We start from the raw sequence: 24,922 nt of genomic DNA on the forward strand, positions 1-24,922 counted from the left end.
TTGAGCTAGCGCCAAATAGACTCCCCTTAAAGGAGAGCGCTTCTTGTCCCTGAATCGCCCAGAATGCACCGCGTGGCCCATTTTACGTAGCATGGGCAACGTTTCTCATCTCCTCAAAAGTGTATCTGACGTTGCGAATGTTAGTCTCTTCTCTGTGAGGCACAAGCTGCAGGTTGAACATGGTGAAATTGTAGACTCCTAAATTGAGAGTGCAGTTTGTTTAGGTGATTGTACAGCTAACTAGCTACGTTACATGCTGATATTATTGTGTGTAGCTACGTTTGCTACCTAGCCAGCCCATGGAGAGAGCATTGCATTGTGGATTTTGTAGTCGACTTGAGCTCCAACAGATTTCTACAAAGATTTCCTATAACGCCAAAATGAAAAATGTGTTCACGAAAAAAGATTTGTCATATTTTGGGTGTTATTTAACTGAGTAGTTTTGGCTGGATTTCTTTCTTCTTTTAGCACATTGCTTCGATTTTACAACAGGAGTATAGCCTACCTGGCTGGCATGAAAATGAACCGAGGGGAACGCGTCCTCCATTCGCTATTTAAGGGCATAGATGACATGTATTTCCCCCCCTGTTCCGACAGGTGCGTGATAACGATCCATTCCAAATCAAAACTAATTTCACACAAGTATTAATTAGTATATCTGAAGACAAGATCAAGTTAAGAATAGTCCGATGGGTGACAATTGTATCACTTGTGAATGATGCCCAGTGTGAACAGTAAGGCAAGAAACAGCACGTCTTTTCCTAATCATAGTCGCACACCTCACGTAGCCAAGCCCATAGAGCTACATGTTTTGTATCACAACTAAAGTGGCCAAATAACTACAAACATAGCCTAAAGGCCTAGGACCAGGCCTAGGACCCCTGGAACATGGTTAGAGTCGCAATTCAACGGCTCAGACACGATAGGTATGTGGCAGGGTCTACAGACAATCACCGACTACAAAAGGAAAAACCAGCCATGTCGGCGGACATCGACGTCTTGCTTCCGGTCAAACTAAACACGTTCTTTGCCAGCTTTGAGAATAACACAGTGCCACCGACTGCGGCCAGCTATCAAGAACTGTGGGCTCTCATTCTCCGTGGCCAACCCGATGTAAGAAACGGTTAGAGAGCACATCGTGTTGTTCTTATAAACCCAGTCATTGCGCAATCCGCGTGTTTTGACTGGGCACTTTTTAAAAGAGGATCCCAGCTTTCTCGTGCTGCTATATTTATTGCTCAAATCTTTAAATTAAGCACATTAATCCTCTTTACAACCAGTGTAGCCTACCTGGTATACCTAGCGTGTGAGTTTCACGTTTGGGTCTAGTCTATCTTCTATCTCATGAAGATATCCCTCTGGTGGTGTGGGGGCTGTGCTTTGGCAAAAGTGGGTGGGGTTATATCCTGCCTGTTTGGCCCTGTCCGGGGGTATCATTGGATGGGGCCACAATGTCTCCTGAACCCTCCTGTCTCAGCCTCCAGTATTTATGCTGCAGTAGTTTATGTGTCGGGTGGGGGGGGGCTAGGGTCAGTCTGTTATATCTGGAGTACTTCTCCTGTCTTATCCGGTGTCCTGTGTGAATTTAAGTATGCTCTCTCTAATTTCTCTTTCTCTCTTTCTTTCTCTCCCGGAGGACCTGAGCCCTAGGACCATGCCTCAGGACTACCTGGCATGATGACTCCTTGCTGTCCCCAGTCCACCTGGCCGTGCTGCTGTTCCAGTTTCAACTGTTCTGCCTGTGGCTATGGAACCCTGACCTGTTCACCGGACGTGCTACCTGTCCCAGACCTGCTGTTTTCAACTCTCTAGAGACAGCAGGAGCAGTAGAGATACTCTGAATGATCGGCTATGAAAAGCCAACTGACATTTACTCCTGAGGTGCTGACTTGCTGCACCCTCGACAACTACTGTGATTATTATTATTTGACCATGCTGGTCATTTATGAACATTTGAACATCTTGGCCATGTTCTGTTATAATCTCCACCCGGCACAGCCAGAAGAGGACTGGCCATCCCTCATAGCTTGGTTCCTCTCTAGGTTTCTTCCTAGGTTTTGGCCTTTCTAGGGAGTTTTTCCCTAGCCACCGTGCTTCTACACCTGCATTGCTTGTTGTTTGGGGTTTTAGGCTGGGTTTCTGTACAGCACTTTGAGATATCAGCTGATGTAAGAAGGGCTATATAAATACATTTGATATGTTTCTTCTTTCTTTGCATGGGGAAAAATCTAGCATTTTATAAACATATTTCATGCAATTCTACTACACTTTATATGACTGGAGACATTAGCATAATATTTTTTAATACGACAAATCACAGAGTAGCTTACTCTGCTGACAATGACAAACAACCAATAAAAACGATTGTCCATATGATAGCCCAATGAGAAGGGGAGACACTAATATGATGTTGTCCATATGATAGACCAATGAGAAGGGGAGACACTAATATAATATGATGTTGTCCATATAATAGACCAATGAGAAGGGGAGACACTAATATAATATGATGTTGTCCATATGATAGACCAATGAGAAGGGGAGACACTAATATGATGTTGTCCATATTATGGACCTATGAGAATGGGAGACAAATAGAGTGGTTCTATTTATGATGCTTGACCGGCAAGTCCCGCCTCTCCCATCTCCTCATTGGTTTTTAGGAGCATATGACCACGTGGGTGATTGAGTTGATGGTGGTAAGAAACCTTAAAGTTGCTTGCCAAATGCCATATAAAGTCCGAAGAAGACTGAAGGAGGAGAGATGACTAGAAACTAACTCAGTTTCCCCTTTTATCCGCGGATTAATTGTCAGAGTAGAGGACCTTGTGCATCAATAACAACCCAATGTTTTAATCCCAGGAAAAATGTACTAGCAACAGCAAGCTAGCTAGCTATATTGACATAAATGTTTGCTTTTCAACCTGTCCTCATATTTAATTTAGTTGGTTCAGAGTTGGTTTTGATATTTCAACCTGCGTGTCCTGATCACGTCTGGTGTGGGTGGGGCCAAATCTACATGTGCACGATGGCGAACGCACGTGCAATCTGCCCAAATTGCGCGGCGCTTCCTTCCGTCTGTAGGCAATGCGATTTAAAACAATCCACAACATATTTATTTTTCAACGCCTTTTTTCGATCTCGACTCATCACTTCAACTCCCCAACGGGTTCGGGAGAGGCGAAGGGGGATTCATGCATCCTCTGAAACATGACCCGCCTAACCGTGCTCCTTAACACCCGCCCGCTTAACCACGAAGCCAGCTGCACCAATGTGTCGAAGGAAACACCATTCAACTGGACTACATGTTCGATATTACTGCGCTGTCGGAAACAAGAAGCACAAGCATTTCACTACACATGCATTAACATCTGCTAACCATGTATATGTGACCAATAAAATTTGATTTGATTTGGGGTCAGCCCACAGGCACCCGGCACGCCACAAGGAGTCGCTAGAGCACAATGAGTCAAGTAAAGTCCAAACCGTCCCCAAACCCAGACGACGCTGGACCAATTGTGCGCCGCCCTATGGGACTCCCGACCACGGCCGTAATGCCTCTAACACTGCTGCATGCAATGCAGTGCCATAGACCACTGCGCTACTCGGGAATACCACATCTTATTTTTTTTAAAGAAGCTAAATATCCTCTGTTGCCAAATCATGCTTTAGCCTATTTTGAATTATTTTATTTATTTATGTCTAGACAGGAGTAGGCCAATTAGACTATATAATTTTGGCAATTCTAATTACATTTACTTTAGGAAAAGCTTCCACAAGCCTTATGGATGTGCTGCCTATGCTTGCATATTAAAAACGTAACCACCATTCGCTATTTGAGTACAGGCTACGGAATGTTTTTTTGGGGGGGGCTATTCAAATAAAAAGTATTTCCACACATTCACTATATATACACAAACGTATGTGGACACCCCTTCAAATTAGTTGATTCGGCTATTCCAGCCACACCCGTTTAAGTGTATAAAATTGAGCACACAGCCATGGAATCTCTATAGACAAACATTGGCAGTAAAATGGCCTTACTGAAGAGCTCAGTGACTTTCAAAGTGGCACTGTCAGTTCGTCAAATTTCTACCATGCTAGACCTGCCTTTCTTCTTCTATGGTATATTGGCGATCACACAATGTAATGTGCACCCCACCACCTACTATGCGGGGAGGAAACAGGATTCTCCCCCAAAAGACGACCAATTTTTTTTTTATAAATCACACAACTTTCCAGTTATAAATATATAAAACAGATCTGATCCCTACACAGGCTCAAGGGGACCCTGGGAGGGCAGGTCTTCTGGGGGCAAGTACCCCTTGCAAGTTTTCCGATTTAGCCTCTCGAGTGGTGCCGCGGTCACTGCATCACATTGCTAGAGGCGTCACTACAGTTCCAGGTTCGATTCCGGGAGACCCATGAGGCGGCGCACAATTGTCTCAGCGTTGTCAGGGTTTAGCCGGCCGGGATGTCCTTGTCCCATCGCGCTCTAGGGACTCCTTGTGGCGGGCCAGGCGCATGCACACTGACCGAAGGTCGCCAGCTGTTCGGTGTTACCTCCGACACATTGGTGCGACTGGCTTCCGGGTTGTGCGGCTTGCCGGTGTTTTCGGAGGACGCATGGCTCTCGACCTTTGCCTCTCCCGAACATCTGTCATCACCCCTGAGATGACTCCTTTGACGGGTGCTCTAATCCGAAGTTCAAAACACAAAACTTCTGTTGTCCGGATTCTTTTGTGGCTCACTGTAATCTTTCTCTGCTCTTCAGAAATACAATAAATGAAAATAAGACCACTCCTGGTCACTCTGACAGACTCCATTTTTCCAAGTGCGTACTTCAAGTATTGATGCTCTTGTGGCTGATTGGAAGCAAGTCCCCTGCAGCAATGTTCCAACATCTAGTGGAAAGCCTTCCCAGAAGAGTGGAGGCTGTTATAGCAGCAAAGGGGGGAGACCAACTCTACATTAATGCCCAGCTATTTTGCAGATCTTTGGCAGCACTGTTGCGCGTCGTGTTCACTCACATCGGCTCTTTTGTGTACCTGAAACATCTGCAACAAAATAAGGTTAGCTAATAGTTAGGCCTACATAACTACCGGTTATATTGCAAGAGTACATTTAGATTCAGCTAGCTAGTTAACAGTTCCATACCATATGTATCCGTTAACGTTTTGGGTGGAGGTACAACACTGGGGCGTCAGAAGGAAGGAGGGACAGATACTTCTTAAGGGGTTCTACCGGGTAGAGGGGATCACCCGGCAGAGGGTTCTACCGGGTAGAGGGGATCACCCGGCAGAGGGGTTCTACCGGGCAGAGGGGGTCACCCGGCAGAGGGGTTCTACCGGGTAGAGAGGATCACCCGGCAGAGGGGTTCTACCGGGTAGAGGGGATCACCCGGCAGAGGGGTTCTACCGGGTAGAGGGGATCACCCGGCAGAGGGGTTCTACCGGGTAGAGGGGATCACCCGGCAGAGGGGTTCTACCGGGCAGAGGGGATCACCCGGCAGAGGGTTCTACCGGGTAGAGAGGATCACCCGGCAGAGGGGTTCTACCGGGTAGAGGGGATCACCCGGCAGTTCAAACATGAATCCCCCGTCCACTCTCCCTGCTCTTCTCCTGCGGGTCCTTGTGTTTTTTTTTTTTTGTGGGTTCGTTGAACGAAAGAGTTGCATACTGTAGGCCGTTGTCGTATTTACATATTTTAAAATGAGTCAGGTTTCAGAAGACGGTTTCCCTCCTTCGCCCCAAAATGAAGTTGAATATCAAACCACACTTTGTTCACCAAACCCTCAGGTGTTTCAGTGTCCAGAGCCTTTCGATTGATTGACGAGCTGCATGTGATGTTCAGTTATGGCCGTGTGATGGACAGACCCTCTTTCCTCAACTATTAAATTATGCCGACAAACACATTGTTGTTGGTTATGAATTTGGGTGTCTTGTATTCCACGCCAAACTGAGTTGTTGATATATCAGTTCAAACCAGAGTCCACCATAGCTGCTAATCCCATATGCTTCGCCATTCGTGTTTCTCACTAAAACCATAAAAGTCCCATAGAATGATGTTCATCTCCCGCTTTTGTTGTATTCTCAAACTCACAATGTTTCTTTTTCTGCACACCAGTCAGTGAAGCATGTAAGTGCCCAGTGAAGCAGGTAAGTGCCCCCTTTCTTGTTTCACGATGTTGTTTCCGTTCTTCTCTCAAGTTCATCTAAACACTTCTATTCTACACGTCCAACTATCGTTGATGTAGACATTTTATAGAGGTGAAAAGGTGCAATGATATCAAGGTGAAAAGGTGCAATGATATCAAGGTGCACTGATATCAAGGTGAAAAGGTGCAATGATAACAAGGTGAAAAGGTGCAATGATAACAAGGTGCACTGATATCAAGGTGAAAAGGTGCAATGATATCAAGGTGAAAAGGTGCAATGATATCAAGGTGAAAAGGTGCAATGATAACAAGGTGCACTGATATCAAGGTGAAAAGGTGCAACGATATCAAGGTGAAAAGGTGCAATGATAACAAGGTGCACTGATATCAAGGTGAAAAGGTGCAATGATATCAAGGTGAAAAGGTGCAATGATAACAAGGTGCACTGATATCAAGGTGAAAAGGTGCAATGATATCAAGGTGAAAAGGTGCAATGATAACAAGGTGCACTGATATCAAGGTGAAAAGGTGCAATGATATCAAGGTGAAAAGGTGCAATGATAACAAGGTGCACTGATATCAAGGTGAAAAGGTGCAATGATATCAAGGTGAAAAGGTGCAACGATATCAAGGTGCACTGATATCAAGGTGAAAAGGTGCAATGATAACACGGTGAAAAGGTGCAATGATAACAAGGTGCAATGATATCAAGGTGAAAAGGTGCAATGATATCAAGGTGAAAAGGTGCAACGATATCAAGGTGCACTGATATCAAGGTGAAAAGGTGCAATGATAAAGGTGAAAAGGTGCAATGATAACATGGTGCAATGATAATAAGGTGAAAAGGTGCAATGATAAAGGTGAAAAGGTGCAATGATAACAAGGTGCAATGATAACAAGGTAAAAAGGTGCAATGATAAAGGTGAAAAGGTGCAATGATAACACGGTGCTATGATAACAAGGTGAAAAGGTGCAATGATAACACAGTGCAATGATAAAGGTGAAAAGGTGCAATGATATCAAGGTGAAAAGGTGCAATGATATCAAGGTGAAAAGGTGCAATGATAAAGGTGAAAAGGTGCAATGATATCAAGGTGAAAAGGTGCAATGATAAAGGTGAAAAGGTGCAATGATATCAAGGTGCAATGATAACAAGGTGAAAAGGTGCAATGATAACACAGTGCAATGATAAAGGTGAAAAGGGGCAATGATATCAAGGTGAAAAGGTGCAATGATAAAGGTGAAAAGGTGCAATGATATCAAGGTGAAAAGGTGCAATGATAAAGGTGAAAAGGTGCAATGATAACACGGTGCAATGATAACAAGGTGAAAAGGTGCAATGATAAAGGTGAAAAGGTGCAATGATATCAAGGTGAAAAGGTGCAATGATAAAGGTGAAAAGGTGCAATGATATCAAGGTGAAAAGGTGCAATGATATCAAGGTGAACAAGCTAAACATCATAGTCATGGTATACGGTCTCACATACACACGGCTAAATGCTCTTTTAGCCAGTCAGCATCCAGTATCCAAATTACCTGGTCTATAAATTAGTTTGTAGCTCAAACGGTTTCGGACGCTACAGATCAGCGTCAGCGACTTCAAATGAGTCCCGTGACACTTGTGGGGGTCGTAGAGCAAAATGGAGAACACCAATGTGAGAGTCTCCCCATTCCAACGCTACAGGCGTTTTCCCGAGAAGACCGATTTTTTTTGTGGGGGGGGGTCTCTTGGTCCGACAAACACAATGCAGAAGGCCCGAATTGAGACACAGCCCATGCAACAACAAAAAAAAGATATCTCTAAGGTTAAAATGACAGCTTTTGATGGGGATTTATTTACTATGTTACTTACAGTGATGCACGGGTGCGTCAATAGACTCCTACGGAGGTTACTACAGCACACACCGTAACCATGGATTCAGGACAGAAGGTTACCACACCAGTCCGCGTGATGAAAAGGATAACATTAGATAACACTGCCAATTTCAGCATCACCTCAGACCCACAAAAACCAATTTGCTACATTTGTCATTGTCCCTATACCCGTCAAATAACGCCATAGCTGTATACGATCTATCAATATAAATTAAATCCGCAAAGGCAATCGTTCTTAAATTACATTTTAAGAATCACAGATAAATGTAAAAGATGCATTGAAGTAAAAAAGTTTAAAAAGTAGACAATGCATTCAGAAATCAGCCAAACAAACAGCTTACATGAAAGAAAATCAACAAAATAATCCATCTGCATTGTGTCCAGGGCCATAATGTTGTACTTTACCATTTTGTTTCAGCCTCCTCCATGCTGTGTTGAAACCTCCCATGAGAAGTTTCTGATTCCATTCTCCTTCCTGGCTAAATGTACGTGTAATGTCCCTCTAAAATGCCAACTGGACAAACTTGTCTTTTTCATTAATGTAACATGCTGAACACGTTCTTCGGAGTGGAGAAGGACTTTTTTTGGGGGGGAGGAACATCTACAGCACAATGCTGTTACCCTCGTGCTGTTGATGCTAGGCCCTGACTCTTCAGCACATTGCTGTAGATGTCCCAAATGTTAATGAAAATCCATGTTTCAGTGCCAAAAGCACAGTCGTTATTGCTGACAAAGGCCTGCCATATCTTTGAAGAACACTGAATGGGGTCTAGTTATTTTTTTTTGTTGTTGGCTGTGATTGCGATTTCACTTTGCAAGAATCGATAAACTCTGTTTTCACTGGTTCAGTTCTGGTTAGATCCAACAGGTCATCAGGTGCTAGTGCCTTGGGGTAACGGGAGGTGCAGGTGATTGTTGTGATGTTACCCTCGTACTGTTGATGCTAGGCCCTGACTCTTCTTGATCTTGTCGGTAAGCAGCCGGCGTGGGGGATGGGCGGGTATTACATTCGCTGCTAGGCTCCTCAACCTCGGTGGTCAGGCCTGTAGGCTGCTAGGCTCCTCAACCTCGGTGGTCAGGCCTGTAGGCTGCTAGGCTCATCAACCTCGGTGGTCAGGCCTGTAGGCTGCTAGGCTCATCAACCTCGGTGGTCAGGCCTGCAGGCTGCTAGGCTCCTCAACCACGGTGGTCAGGCCTGTAGGCCGCTAGGCTCCTCAACCTCGGTGGTCAGGCCTGTAGGCCGCTAGGCTCCTCAACCTCGGTGGTCAGGCCTGCAGGCCGCTAGGCTCATCAACCTCGGTGGTCAGGCCTGTAGGCTGCTAGGCTCATCAACCTCGGTGGTCAGGCCTGCAGGCTGCTAGGCTCCTCAACCACGGTGGTCAGGCCCGTAGGCTGCTAGGCTCCTCAACCTCGGTGGTCAGGCCTGTAGGCTGCTAGGCTCCTCAACCTCGGTGGTCAGGCCTGTAGGCTGCTAGGCTCCTCAACCTCGGTAGTCAGGCCTGTAGGCCGCTAGGCTCATCAACCTCGGTAGTCAGGCCTGCAGGCTGCTAGGCTCCTCAACCTCGGTAGTCAGGCCTGCAGGCTGCTAGGCTCATCAACCTCGGTGGTCAGGCCTGTAGGCTGCTAGGCTACTCAACCTCGGTGGTCAGGCCTGTAGGCTGCTAGGCTCCTCAACCTCGGTGGTCAGGCCTGCAGGCTGCTAGGCTCCTCAACCTCGGTGGTCAGACTCGGTGAGCTTGGCATCGGACTCAAGGTTTTTTTGTTTTGTTGATCTTGGCAGTGCCCAGCCATTTCCGGATATCCATGTTGATTAGCCACCTATAATTATTCACCTTGTCGCTACCAAAACTTAATGAAGCTAGTAGCTAGCCTATTATTGGCTGTAGCTTTCTGGAAAAGTGAAGAAAACAAAACCTCTCTGTGAGAGAAAAAAACAGTCAATTTGACCCCGCACTGGGTGAGATCCAATAAGCTTGCTGAACAAGGTAACGAAGGCGGTATCTTATTACATTGCATGGCTAGGTGCCCAATCAGAATTCATTTTTGGAATTTAACTATTAAATATGACATTATTACATCCCCACCTCCCTCCACCCTCCTCAGATCATGAGCGCACACCCGACATGGCCTCCCAGCCTGCACTACTGGCACACCGCAAAGTGGTACATATGTAAAACGGTAACTCAGGGGTGTCAAACTAATTTTGCCCCCAGGGGCCGGACTGAAATTTGATTCCATTTCTTTACCATCAAAATTGCAAAAGACAGTCCTCTATCCATCATTTTGAGAATTTAGGATACTCCCTGACTATCTAACTTTGATTTCAGTGATTTATTAGCGAGCTGGACACAAGAAACGGTATGAAGGTAGGTACATTATCAATTCTACACAGTTTTGTTTGAGTAATTTTGAAAGTATATTGAGTTTTTTTACTCAAACCACCGACTGGCTTGATGGGACCCCCTCGTGGGCCGGACACCTGCTCTAGGGCCAAGCTAAATGTCCTGGATGACAGCACCAGTAATATAAACCTCAATGTCCTGGATTACATTACCAGTAATATATACCTCAATGTCCCGGATTACAGCACCAGTAATATATATACCTCAATGTCCTGGATTACAGCACCAGTAATATGTACCTCAATGTCCTGGATTACAGCACCAGTAATATATACCTCAATGTCCTGGATTACAGTACCAGTAATATATGTACCTCAATGTCCTGGATTACAACAGCAGTAATATATATACCTCAATGTCCTGGATTATAGCACCAGTAATATGTACCTCAATGTCCTGGATTACAACACCAGTAATATATATACCTCAATGTCCTGGATTATAGCACCAGTAATATGTACCTCAATGTCCTGGATTACAACACCAGTAATATATATACCTCAATGTCCTGGATTATATCACCAGTAATATATACCTCAATGTCCTGGATTACAGCACCAGTAATATATACCTCAATAACCTGGATTACAGCACCAGTAATATATACCTCAATGACCTGGATTACAGCACCAGTAATATATATATACACCTCAATGTCCCAGATTACAGCACCAGTAATATATATACACGTCAATATCCTGGATTACAACACCAGTAATATATATACCTCAATGTCCCGGATTAAAGCACCAGTAATATGTAAATCAATGTCCTGGATTACAGCACCAGTAATATATACCTCAATGCCCTCTATTACAATACCAGTAATATGTACCTCAATGTCATGGATTACAATACCAGTAATATGTACCTCAATGTCCCGGATTACAGCACCAATAATATATGTACCTCAATATCCCGGATTACAGTACCAGTAATATATATACCTCAATGTCCCAGATTACAACACCAGTAATATATACCTCAATGTCCCGGATTACAGTACCAGTAATATATATACCTCAATGTCTCGGATTACAGCACCAGTAATATATATATCTCAATGTCCTGGATTACAGCACCAGTAATATATATATCTCAATGTCCTGGATTACAGCACCAGTAATATATATATACCTCAATGTCCTGGATTACAGTACCAGTAATATGTACCTCAATGTCCTGGATTACAGCACCAGTAATATATACCTCAATGACCTGGATTACAGCACCAGTAATATATGTACCTCAATGTCCTGGATTACAGCACCAGTAATATATGTACCTCAATGTCCTGGATTACAGCACCAGTAATATATATACCTCAATGACCTGGATTACAGCACCAGTAATATATATATCTCAATGTCCTGGATTACAGCACCAGTAATATATATACCTCAATGACCTGGATTACAGTACCAGTAATATATATACCTCAATGTCCTGGATTACAACACCAGTAATATGTACCTCAATGTCCTGGATTACAGAACCAGTAATATATACCTCAATGTCCCGGATTACAGCACCAGTAATATATATACCTCAATGTCCCGGATTACAGCACCAGTAATATATACCTCATTGACCTGGATTACAGCACCAGTAATATATATATACACCTCAATGTCCCAGATTACAGCACCAGTAATATATATACACGTCAATGTCCTGGATTACAGCACCAGTAATATATATACCTCAATGTCCCGGATTAAAGCACCAGTAATATGTAAATCAATGTCCTGGATTACAGCACCAGTAATATATACCTCAATGCCCTGTATTACAATACCAGTAATATGTACCTCAATGTCATGGATTACAATACCAGTAATATGTACCTCAATGTCCCGGATTACAGCACCAGTAATATATGTACCTCAATGTCCCGAATTACAGTACCAGTAATATATATATACCTCAATGTCCCAGATTACAACACCAGTAATATATACCTCAATGTCCCGGATTACAGTACCAGTAATATATATACCTCAATGTCTCGGATTACAGCACCAGTAATATATATATCTCAATGTCCTGGATTACAGCACCAGTAATATATATATCTCAATGTCCTGGATTACAGCACCAGTAATATATATACCTCAATGTCCTGGATTACAGCACCAGTAATATATGTACCTCAATGTCCTGGATTACAGTACCAGTAATATGTACCTCAATGTCCTGGATTACAGCACCAGTAATATATACCTCAATGACCTGGATTACAGCACCAGTAATATATGTACCTCAATGTCCTGGATTACAGCACCAGTAATATATGTACCTCAATGTCCTGGATTACAGCACCAGTAATATATATACCTCAATGACCTGGATTACAGCACCAGTAATATATATATCTCAATGTCCTGGATTACAGCACCAGTAATATATATACCTCAATGACCTGGATTACAGTACCAGTAATATATATACCTCAATGTCCTGGATTACAACACCAGTAATATGTACCTCAATGTCCTGGATTACAGAACCAGTAATATATACCTCAATGTCCCGGATTACATCGCCAGTTATATATACCTCAATGTCCTGGATTACAGCACCAGCAATATATGTACCTCAATGTCCTGGATTACAGCACCAGTAATATATACCTCACTGTCCTGGATTACAGCACCAGTAATATATGTACCTCAATGACCTGGATTACAGCACCAGTAATATATATACCTCAATGACCTGGATTACATCACCAGTAATATATATACCTCAATGTCCTGGATCACAGCACCAGTAATATATATACCTCAATAACCTGGATTACAGCACCAGTAATATATATACCTCAATGTCCTGGATTACAGCACCAGTAATATATACCTCACTGTCCTGGATTACAGCACCAGTAATATATGTACCTCAATGACCTGGATTACAGCACCAGTAATATATATATCTCAATGTCCTGGATTACAGCACCAGTAATATATACCTCAATGTCCTGGATTACAGCACCAGTAATATATATATACCTCAATGTCCTGGATTACAGCACCAGTAATATATATACCTCAATGTCCTGGATTACAACACAGGTAATATATGTACCTCAATGACCTGGATTACAGAACCAGTAATATATATACCTCAATGTCCTGGATTACAGCACCAGTAATATATATACCTCAATGTCCTGGATTATAGCACCAGTAATATGTACCTCAAAGTCTCGGATTACAGCACCAGTAATATATATATCTCAATGTCCTGGATTACAGCACCAGTAATATATATACCTCAATGTCCTGGATTACAGTACCAGTAATATATACCTCAATGTCCTGGATTACAGCACCAGTAATATATGTACCTCAATATCCTGGATTACAGCACCAGTAATATATGTTCCTCAATGTCCTGGATTACAGCACCAGTAATATATGTACCTCAATGTCCTGGATTACAGCACCAGTAATATATATACCTCAATGTCCTGGAATACAGCACCAGTAATATATATACCTCAATGACCTGGATTACAGCACCAGTAATATAGCTACTGTAGCCCACTAAACCACACGTATTCAACTTTCCCTGTAAAAGCAGTGGTATTAAAAGTTGGGGTAACCGGGGAATTACAGTGGGGTCGCCACATTTAGAAAAAGAATAGAGAGGAATAAACTACAGATTATTGTATGGGACATTGTACAACCTTTATTGAGAAATGTAAAATATATATATATGTTATTGTGTAAATGTATTAATTGGTTCTATTAATTTTGATGGGAAAGATGACAATGTGAATTGAAGTGTATTTGTCAGTCTTAATACCTACATTTACAGATTTTAAAGTGGTGTCATTAAGTTTGGGATGAGGTCATTAGATTTGGGATGGGGTGGGGTCATTAGGTTTGGGATGGGGTGGGGTCATTAGGTTTGGGATGGGGTGTGGTCATTAGGTTTGGGGTGGGGTGGGGTCATTAGGTTTGGGATGGGGTGGGGTCATTAGGTTTGGGATGGGGTGTGGTCATTAGGTTTGGGGTGGGGTGGGGTCATTAAGTTTGGGATGGGGTGGGGTCATTAAGTTTGGGGTGGGGTGGGGTCATTGGATTTGGGATGGGGTGGGGTCATTAGGTTTGGGATGGGGTGGGGTCATTAGGTTTGGGATGGGGTGGGGTCGTTAGGTTTGGGATGGGGTGGGGTCATTAAGTTTGGGATGGGGTGGGGTCATTAAGTTTGGGATGGGGTGGGGTCGTTAGGTTTGGGATGGGGTGGGGTCGTTAGGTTTGGGATGGGGTGGGGTCGTTAGGTTTGGGATGGGGTGGGGTCATTAGGTTTGGGATGGGGTGGGGTCATTAAGTTTGGGATGGGGTCATTAGGTTTGGGATGGGGTCATTGGATTTGGGATGTGGTGGGGTCATTAGGTTTGGGATGGGGTCATTAGATTTGGGATGGGGTGGGGTCATTAGGTTTGGGATGGGGTGGGGTCATTAGGTTTGGGGTGGGGTCATTGGGTTTGGGATGGGGTCATTGGATTTGGGATGGGGTGGGGTCATTAGGTTTGGGATGGGGTCATTAGATTTGGGATGGGGTGGGGTCGTTAGGTTTGGGATGGGGTGGGGTCATTAAGTTTGGGACGGGGTGGGGTCATTAGATTTGGGATGGGTGGGGTCATTAAGTTTGGGATGGGGTGGGGTCATTAAGTTTGGGACGGGGTGGGGTCATTAAGTTTGGGACGGGGTGGGGTCATTAGGTTTGGGGTGGGGTGGGGTCATTAGGTTTGGGGTGGGGTGGGGTCATTAGGTTTGGGGTGGGGTCATTAAGTTTGGGATGGGGTGGGGTCATTAAGTTTGGGATGGGGTGGGGTCATTAGGTTTGGGGTGGGGTGGGGTCATTAGGTTTGGGGTGGGGTGGGGTCATTAAGTTTGGGATGGGGTGGGGTCATTAGGTTTGGGATGGGGTGGGGTCATTAGGTTTGGGATGGGGTGGGGTCATTAGGTTTGGGATGGGGTGGGGTCATTAAGTTTGGGATGGGGTGGGGTCATTAGGTTTGGGATGGGGTGGGGTCATTAAGTTTGGGATGGGTGGGGTCATTAGATTTGGGATGGGGTGGGGTCATTAGATTTGGGATGGGGTGGGGTCATTAGGTTTGGGATGGGGTGGGGTCATTAGGTTTGGGATGGGGTGGGGTCTCCAGAAATGGATGTGTGATTTACGTGATCAGTAAAGTTGTATTGACAGTGATTTACTTGCGGTCCTCGAGCAGCGAGATCTCCTGTTTGACCTGGTGGAACTCCTTGGCCATCCTACAGTGGTCCCTGTAAACCTGGACTGACTCTCTCAGAGAGGAGCAGGGAGACACCGGCTAGAAGGGAACAGATAAGATCATGTCACCCATCCTAACACACCCTAACCCACCATAACCCACCGTAACCCACCGTAACCCTAACCCCTCCTAGCCCTAACCCTAACCCTAACCCACCATAACCCACCACAACCCACCATAACCTACCATAACCCTAACCCCTCCTAGCCCTAACCCTAACCCACCATAACCCACCATAACCCACCATAACCCACCATAACCCACCCTAACCCACCCTAACGCACCCTAACGCACCCTAACCCACCATAACCCACCATAACGCATCCTAACACACCCTAACCCACCCTAACCCACCCTAACCCACCATAACCCACCCTAACGCATCCTAACACACCCTAACCCACCCTAACCCACCCTAACCCACCCTAACCCACCATAACCCTAACCCCTCCTAGCCCTAACCCATCCTAACACACCCTAACCCATCCTAACGCACCCTAACCCACCATAACCCACCATAACCCACCCTAACCCTAACCCTAACCCTAACCCTAACCCTAACCCTAACGCACCCTAACCCACCATAACCCTAACGCACCCTAACCCACCATAACCCACCCTAACCCTAACCCTAACCCTAACGCACCCTAACCCACCATAACCCACCATAACCCTAACCCTAACCCTAACCCATCCTAACCCACCATAAACCTAACCCTAACCCTAACCCTAACGCACCCTAACCCACCATAACCCACCATAACCCACCCTAACCCTAACCCTAACCCTAACGCACCCTAACCCACCATAACCCACCCTAACCCTAACCCTAACCCACCATAACCCACCATAACCCTAACCCTAACCCTAACCCATCCTAACCCACCATAACCCACCATAACCCTAACCCTAACCCTAACCCTAACCCTAACGCACCCTAACCCACCATAACCCACCATAACCCACCCTAACCCTAACCCTAACCCTAACGCACCCTAACCCACCATAACCCACCATAACCCTAACCCTAACCCTAACGCACCCTAACCCACCATAACCCACCCTAACCCTAACCCTAACCCTAACGCACCCTAACCCACCATAACCCACCATAACCCACCCTAACCCACCAAAACCCACCCTAACCCACCGTAGCCCTAACCCACCATAACCCACCCTAACCCTAACCCTAACCCACCATAACCCACCCTAACACACCCTAACCCACCATAACCCACCGTAACCCTAACCCTAACCCTAACCCTAACCCTAACCCACCATAACCCACCGTAACCCACCATAACCCACCGTAACCCTAACCCCTCCTAGCTCTATCTCATCCTAACCCCTCCTAGCCCTAACCCACCATAACCCACCGTAACCCTAACCCTAACCCTAACCCTAACACACCCTAACCCACCATAACCCACCGTAACCCTAACCCCTCCTAGCCCTAACCCTTCCTTACACACCCTAACCCACCATAACCCACCGTAACCCTAACCCCTCCTAGCTCTAACCCTTCCTAACACACCCTAACCCTCCATAACCCACCGTAACCCTAACCCCTCCTAGCCCTAACCCTTCCTAACACACCCTAACCCACCATAACCCACCGTAACCCTAACCCCTCCTAGCCCTAACCCTTCCTTACACACCCTAACCCACCATAACCCACCGTAACCCTAACCCCTCCTAATCCCTCCTAGCTCTATCTCCTCCTAACCCATCCTAACCCCTCCTAGCCCTAACCCTTCCTTACACACCCTAACCCACCATAACCCACCGTAACCCTAACCCCTCCTAGCTCTATCTCATCCTAACCCCTCCTAGCCCTAACCCACCATAACCCACCGTAACCCTAACCCTAACCCTAACCCTAACCCTAACACACCCTAACCCACCATAACCCACCGTAACCCTAACCCCTCCTAGCCCTAACCCTTCCTAACACACCCTAACCCACCATAACCCACCGTAACCCTAACCCTAACCCTAACCCCTCCTAGCCCTAACCCACCATAACCCACCGTAACCCTAACCCTAACCCTAACCCCTCCTAGCCCTAATCCACCGTAACCCACCGTAACCCTAACCCCTCCTAGCCCTAACCCTTCCTAACACACCCTAACCCACCATAACCCACCGTAACCCTAACCCTAACCCTAACCCCTCCTAGCCCTAACCCACCATAACCCACCGTAACCCTAACCCTAACCCTAACCCCTCCTAGCCCTAACCCACCATAACCCACCGTAACCCTAACCCTAACCCTAACACACCCTAACCCACCATAACCCACCGTAACCCTAACCCCTCCTAGCCCTAACCCTTCCTAACACACCCTAACCCACCATAACCCACCGTAACCCTAACCCCTCCTAGCTCTAACCCTTCCTTACACACCCTAACCCACCATAACCCACCGTAACCCTAACCCTAACCCTAACCCTAACACACCCTAACCCACCATAACCCACCGTAACCCTAACCCCTCCTAGCCCTAACCCTTCCTAACACACCCTAACCCTTCCTAACACACCCTAACCCACCATAACTCACCGTAACCCTAACCCCTCCTAGCTCTATCTCATCCAAACCCCTCCTAGCCCTAACCCTTCCTTACACACCCTAACCCACCATAACCCACCGTAACCCTAACCCCTCCTAATCCCTCCTAGCTCTATCTCCTCCTAACCCATCCTAACCCCTCCTAGCCCTAACCCTTCCTTACACACCCTAACCCACCCTAACCCACCATAATCCTAACCCCTCCTAGCTCTATCTCATCCTAACCCCTCCTAGCCCTAACCCTTCCTTACACACCGTAACCCACCATAACCCACCGTAACCCTAACCCCTCCTAGCTCTATCTCATCCTAACCCCTCCTAGCCCTAACCCTTCCTTACACACCGTAACCCACCATAACCCACCGTAACCCTAACCCCTCCTAATCCCTCCTAGCCCTAACCCTTCCTAGCCCTAACCCCTCCTAACCCCTCCTAGCTCTATCTCATCCTAACCCACCCTAACCCTTCCTAGCGCTAACCCCTCCTAGCTCTATCTCATCCTAACCCCTCCTAGCTCTATCTCATCCTAACCCACCATAACCCACCGTAATCCTAACCCCTCCTAGCTCTATCTCATCCAAACCCCTCCTAGCCCTAACCCCTCCTAACCCTAACTCCTCCTAACCCTAACCCCTCCTAACCCTAACCCCTCCTAACCCAAACCCCTCCTATCCCTAACTCCTCCTAACCCAAACCCCTCCTAATCCCTCCTAGCCCTAATCCCTCCTAGCCCTAACCCCTCCTAACCCTAACCCCTCCTATCCCTAACTCCTCCTATCCCTAACTCCTCCTAACCCAAACCCCTCCTATCCCTAACTCCTCCTAACCCAAACCCCTCCTAATCCCTCCTAGCCCTAATCCCTCCTAGCCCTAACCCCTCCTAGCCCTAACCCTTCCTAGCCCTAATCCCTCCTAGCCCTAATCCCTCCTAGCCCTAACCCTTCCTAGCCCTAACCCCTCCTAACCCTAATCCTGTTTCATAGTGTTAACCCAGTAACTAATGTGAACTGGTGTATAGTCTAATCCTGTTCATAGTGTTAACCCAGTAACTAATGTGAACTGGTGTGTATAGTCTAATCCTGTTTCATAGTGTTAACCCAGTAACTAATGTGAACTGGTATATAGTCTAATCCTGTTTCATAGTGTTAACCCAGTAACTAATGTGAACTGGTGTATAGTCTAATCCTGTTCATATTGTTAATCAATTTGTAAGTCGCTCTGGATAAGAGCGTCTGCTAAATGACTTAAATGTAAATGTAAATGTTAACCCAGTAACTAATGTGAACTGGTGTATAGTCTAATCCTGTTTCATATTGTTTACCCAGTAACTAATGTGAACTGGCATATATAGTCTAATCCTGTTCATAGTGTTTACCCGGTAACTAATGTGAACTGGTGTATATAGTCTAATCCTGTTTCATATTGTTAACCCAGTAACTAATGTGAACTGGTGTATAGTCTAATCCTGTTCATATTGTTTACCCAGTAACTAGTGTGAACTGGTGTGTGTTGTCTAATCCTGTTCATATTGTTTACCCAGTAACTAATGTGAACTGGTGTATAGTCTAATCCTGTTCACAGTGTTAACCCAGTAACTAATGTGAACTGGTGTATATAGTCTAATCCTGTTCTGAACAGTGAGTATTTTGTCCTTCATGGGATTGAATCACATTCTGTTTTTCACATGCTTACTGACAAAAACAACATTTAACATTTTTTTTACTAGGCAAGTCCAGTTAAGAACAAATTCTTATTTTACAATGACGCCCTACCCCGGCCAAACCCCGGGACGACGCTGGTCCAATTGTGCGCCGCCCTACGGGACTCCCGATCACGGCCGGTTGTGATACAGCCTGGATTCGAACCATGGTGTCCGTAGTGACTCCTCTAGCACTAGAGATGGAGTGTCTTAGACCGCTGTGATACAGCCTGGAATCTAACCAGAGTCTGTAGTTCCTTAGACCGCTGTGATACAGCCTGGAATCTAACCAGGGTCTGTAGTTCCTTAGACCGCTGTGATACAGCCTGGATTCGAACCAGGGTCTGTAGTTCCTTAGACCGCTGTGGATACAGCCTGGATTCGAACCAGGGTGGAGAATGTGAGGAATGCACAGTAGGCTGTAGTGACGCAATCCATTACCATACAGTAAGAATCTTGGTGGACTCCATTTAAATCACATCTGATACAATACCATGTTGCACAATCACAAATAATAATGAGGAAGTTACAAGGACATGAAGTAAAAGTGTGAAGTGTTAAAAATGTGAGTCGCTCTGGATAAGAGCGTCTGCTAAATGACTTAAATGTAAATGTAAGTAATGACACACACAACAGAGAATATCCCATATGATGCTGAAACATCCTACATCGTTGTCATTCTAGTAGTCTATCCAATCACTACTTGGTTATATTTTTAGAAAAACAACAAAATACAAAACAAGTCTTGTGAATGCTTGCGATGTTTATTCCTTGGATCGGGTTGATCACGTTCAGCTTCGTGAAGGATAAGTGGAATTTTTTGATAGCATCCAACTTCATCGGCAGTAACAAAGGTCGAATGCCATGTCTGGTATTGTCGCGTTTCCTAGAAACAGCAGAACTTGGCCGACTTGCTGTAGGTACTTATTTACCTCCTCCGACTTTACTCTTCGACTACAGTCAGCTACTTTCGGCTTACCACTCAAACCAGTGGAGGCTGCTGAGGGGAGAACGGCTCATAAAAATGGATGGAACGGAGCAAATGGAACGGCATCAAACCATGTGTTTGATTGTGTTGATACCATTCCACTGATTCCGCTCCAGCCATTACCAGGAGACCGTCCAAACACAACCAACACCTTATCTAACCCCTCCCCTCCAAATATCCCTACTATCTGCTGCCCTCTAGTGGATGAATGCAGTGTCACATTACACTATTCACACGGGGCTGAGGTTTGGGGCCAATTCCATTACCAATTCCAGTCAATTCAGGAAATATACTGAAATTCTAATTTCTCTTACCTGCTTTTCAAAGAGGAACATTGGAATTTGATTTACTTTCTGAATTGACTTGAATTTAAATTAAAACGGACCCCAACCCTGATCCACAAAGAGTATTCATTATGATCTATCTAGAATCTGTCCATATGAATCGTATTCATTATGATCTATCTAGAATCTGTCCATGTGAATCTAATTCATTATGATCTATCTAGAATCTGTCCATATGAATCTAATTCATTATGATCCATCTAGAATCTGTCCATATGAATCTAATTCATTATGATCTAAAAGGCAGAACTGGTCCTAGATCAGCCCTTCTACTCTGAGAGGTTTTGTGGATACGGGCCCACCTGATTCGGTTAATCAACTATAATCATAGTGTGTACTAAAGTGTTTAATTAGTTTAACCAGTGGTGTTTACTACTGAGCTGGATCAAAACCCTGCACCCAAGCACTTTGTGGAAGAATTGAGATTGGATAGTCCTTTCAGTCCTCACCACAGAACATACTCCTTTCAGTACTCACCACAGAACATACTCCTTTCAGTACTCACCACAGAACATACTCCTTTCAGTCCTCACCACAGAACATACTCCTTTCAGTACTCACCACAGAACATACTCCTTTCAGTACTCACCACAGAACATACTCCTTTCAGTACTCACCACAGAACATACTCCTTTCAGTACTCACCACAGAACATACTCCTTTCAGTACTCACCACAGAACATACTCCTTTCAGTACTCACCACAGAACATACTCCTTTCAGTACTCACCACAGAACATACTCCTTTCAGTACTCACCACAGAACATACTCCTTTCAGTCCTCACCACAGAACATACTCCTTTCAGTACTCACCACAGAACATACTCCTTTCAGTACTCACCACAGAACATACTCCTTTCAGTACTCACCACAGAACATACTCCTTTCAGTACTCACCACAGAACATATAATAGTGATAACGTCTGTTCTACTCAGTCTAATGCTATGGGTATTGCATCCTTCAGTGCAACAGTAGCAGCTATTCTCAGCCCCTACTATCAATAGATATGAGGACTATCTCACTGCTCCTCACTCCTCCTCTTCTCTCTCTGCTCCCCCTCCTCTCCTCTCTCCTCACTGCTCCCCCTCCTCTCCTCTCTCCCCTCTGCTCACTGCTCCCCCTCCTCTCCTCTCTCCTCACTGCTCCCCCTCCTCTCCTCTCTCCCCTCTCCTCACTGCTCCCCCTCCTCTCCTCTCTCCTCACTGCTCCCCCTCCTCTCCTCTCTCCTCACTGCTCCCCCTCCTCTTCTCTCTCCTCACTGCTCCCCCTCCTCTCCTCACTGCTCCCCCTCCTCTCCTCTCTCCCCTCTCCTCACTGCTCCACCTCCTCTCCTCTCTCCTCACTGCTCCCCCTCCTCTCCTCTCTCCCCTCTCCTCACTGCTCCCCCTCCTCTCCTCTCTCCTCACTGCTCCCCCTCCTCTCCTCTCTCCTCACTGCTCCCCCTCCTCTCCTCTCTCCTCACTGCTCCCCCTCCTCTCCTCTCTCCTCACTGCTCCCCCTCCTCTCCTCTCTCCTCACTGCTCCCCCTCCTCTCCTCTCTCCTCACTGCTCCCCCTCCTCTCCTCTCTCCTCACTGCTCCCCCTCCTCTCCTCTCTCCTCACTGCTCCCCCTCCTCTCCTCTCTCCTCACTGCTCCCCCTCCTCTCCCCTCTCCTCACTGCTCCCCCTCCTCTCCTCTCTCATTTTACATTTTACATTTACATTTTAGTCATTTAGCAGACGCTCTTATCCAGAGCGACTTACAGTAGAGTGCATACATTTTATTACATTTTACATACTGAGACAAGGATATCCCTACCGGCCAAACCCTCCCTAACCCGGACGACGCCATGCCAATTGTGCGTCGCCCCACGGACCTCCCGGTTGCGGCCGGCTGCGACAGAGCCTGGGCACGAACCCAGAGACTCTGGTAGCGCAGCTCGCACTGCAATGCAGTGCCCTAGACCACTGCGCCACCCGGGAGGCCTCACTGCTCCCCCTCCTCTCCTCTCTCCTCACTGCTCCCCTTCCTCTCCTCTCTCCCCTCTCCTCACTGCTCCCCCTCTTCTCCTCTCACTGCTCCTCGCTCCACCTCTTCTCTCTCCTCTTCTCTCACTGCTCCTCTCTTCTCCTCTCTCCTCTCTCCTCACTGCTCCCCCTCCTCTCCTCTCACTGCTCCTCGCTCCACCTCTTCTCTCTCCTCTTCTCTCACTGCTCCTCTCTTCTCCTCTCTCTTCTCTCCTCACTGCTCCCCCTCTTCTCTTCTCCTCCTCTCCTCTCCTCCTTCCTCTCCTCTCACTGCTCCACCTCGTCTCCTCTCACTGATCCTCTCCTTTCTCCTCCTCCTCTTCTCTCTCCTGTTCCTCTCCCCTCCTCTCCCCCTCCTCCTATTACCTGCAGTCTGTGTTCCAGATCAGGGAAAGGCGCCGACTCCTCCACATCTTTTAACTCTGATTGAAGAAAGGAGACAAAGAGCATCAATTGGTTAATGAGTGTTAAATCAGAACAGAGCCCAGGTGTATTCCAACTGGCACCCTAATCCCTATGTAGTGAACTATCAGAACAGAGCCCAGGTGTATTCCAACTGGCACCCTAATCCCTATGTAGTGAACTATCAGAACAGAGCCCAGGTGTATTCCAACTGGCACCCTAATCCCTATGTAGTGAACTATCAGAACAGAGCCCAGGTGTATTCCAACTGGCACCCTAATCCCTATGTAGTGAACTATCAGAACAGAGCCCAGGTGTATTCCAACTGGCACCCTAATCCCTATGTAGTGAGCTATCAGAACAGAGCCTAGTGTATTCCAACTGGCACCCTAATCCCTATGTAGTGAACTATCAGAACAGAGCCCAGGTGTATTCCAACTGGCACCCTAATCCCTATGTAGTGAACTATCAGAACAGAGCCCAGGTGTATTCCAACTGGCACCCTAATCCCTATGTAGTGAGCTATCAGAACAGAGCCTAGTGTATTCCAACTGGCACCCTAATCCCTATGTAGTGAACTATCAGAACAGAGCCTAGTGTATTCCAACTGGCACCCTAATCCCTATGTAGTGAACTATCAGAACAGAGCCCAGGTGTATTCCAACTGGCACCCTAATCCCTATGTAGTGAACTATCAGAACAGAGCCTAGTGTATTTCCAACTGGCACCCTAATCCCTATGTAGTGAACTATCAGAACAGAGCCTAGTGTATTCCAACTGGCACCCTAATCCCTATGTAGTGAAATATCAGAACAGAGCCTAGTGTATTTCCAACTGGAACCCTAATCCCTATGTAGTGAACTATCAGAACAGAGCCTAGTGTATTTCCAACTGGAACCCTAATCCCTATGTAGTGAGCGTTCCATGGAACGTGGGAATAGGGAGTCGTTTGGAACGTGGGAATAGGGAGTCGTTTGGAACGTGGGAATAGGGAGTCGTTTGGAACGTGGGAATAGGGAGTCGTTTGGAACGTGGGAATAGGGAGTCGTTTGGAACGTGGGAATAGGGAGTCGTTTGAAACGTGGGAATAGGGAGCCGTTTGGAACGTGGGAATAGGGAGTCGTTTGGAACGTGGGAATAGGGAGCCGTTTGGAACGTGCGTAGCCTTGCG

At 46.1% G+C, this 24,922-nt stretch overlaps 1 protein-coding gene across 1 annotated transcript in view; it reads right to left on the minus strand.

Annotated features, from left to right (window-relative positions):
- The window catches only part of map3k7cl (map3k7 C-terminal like), a 39,039-nt gene that overhangs the window by 10,468 nt on the left and 3,649 nt on the right, over positions 1-24,922 (minus strand). Inside the window, exons 2-3 of the mRNA XM_055936812.1 lie at positions 23,716-23,771; positions 15,663-15,778 (exon numbers count right to left, since the gene is read on the minus strand). Coding sequence (XP_055792787.1) covers positions 15,663-15,778; positions 23,716-23,771 — 172 coding nt within the window. The remainder of the gene's footprint in view (positions 1-15,662; positions 15,779-23,715; positions 23,772-24,922) is intronic.

This window comes from Salvelinus fontinalis, chromosome 10 (assembly GCF_029448725.1).
Source record: "Salvelinus fontinalis isolate EN_2023a chromosome 10, ASM2944872v1, whole genome shotgun sequence".
Classification (NCBI taxonomy): domain Eukaryota; kingdom Metazoa; phylum Chordata; class Actinopteri; order Salmoniformes; family Salmonidae; genus Salvelinus; species Salvelinus fontinalis.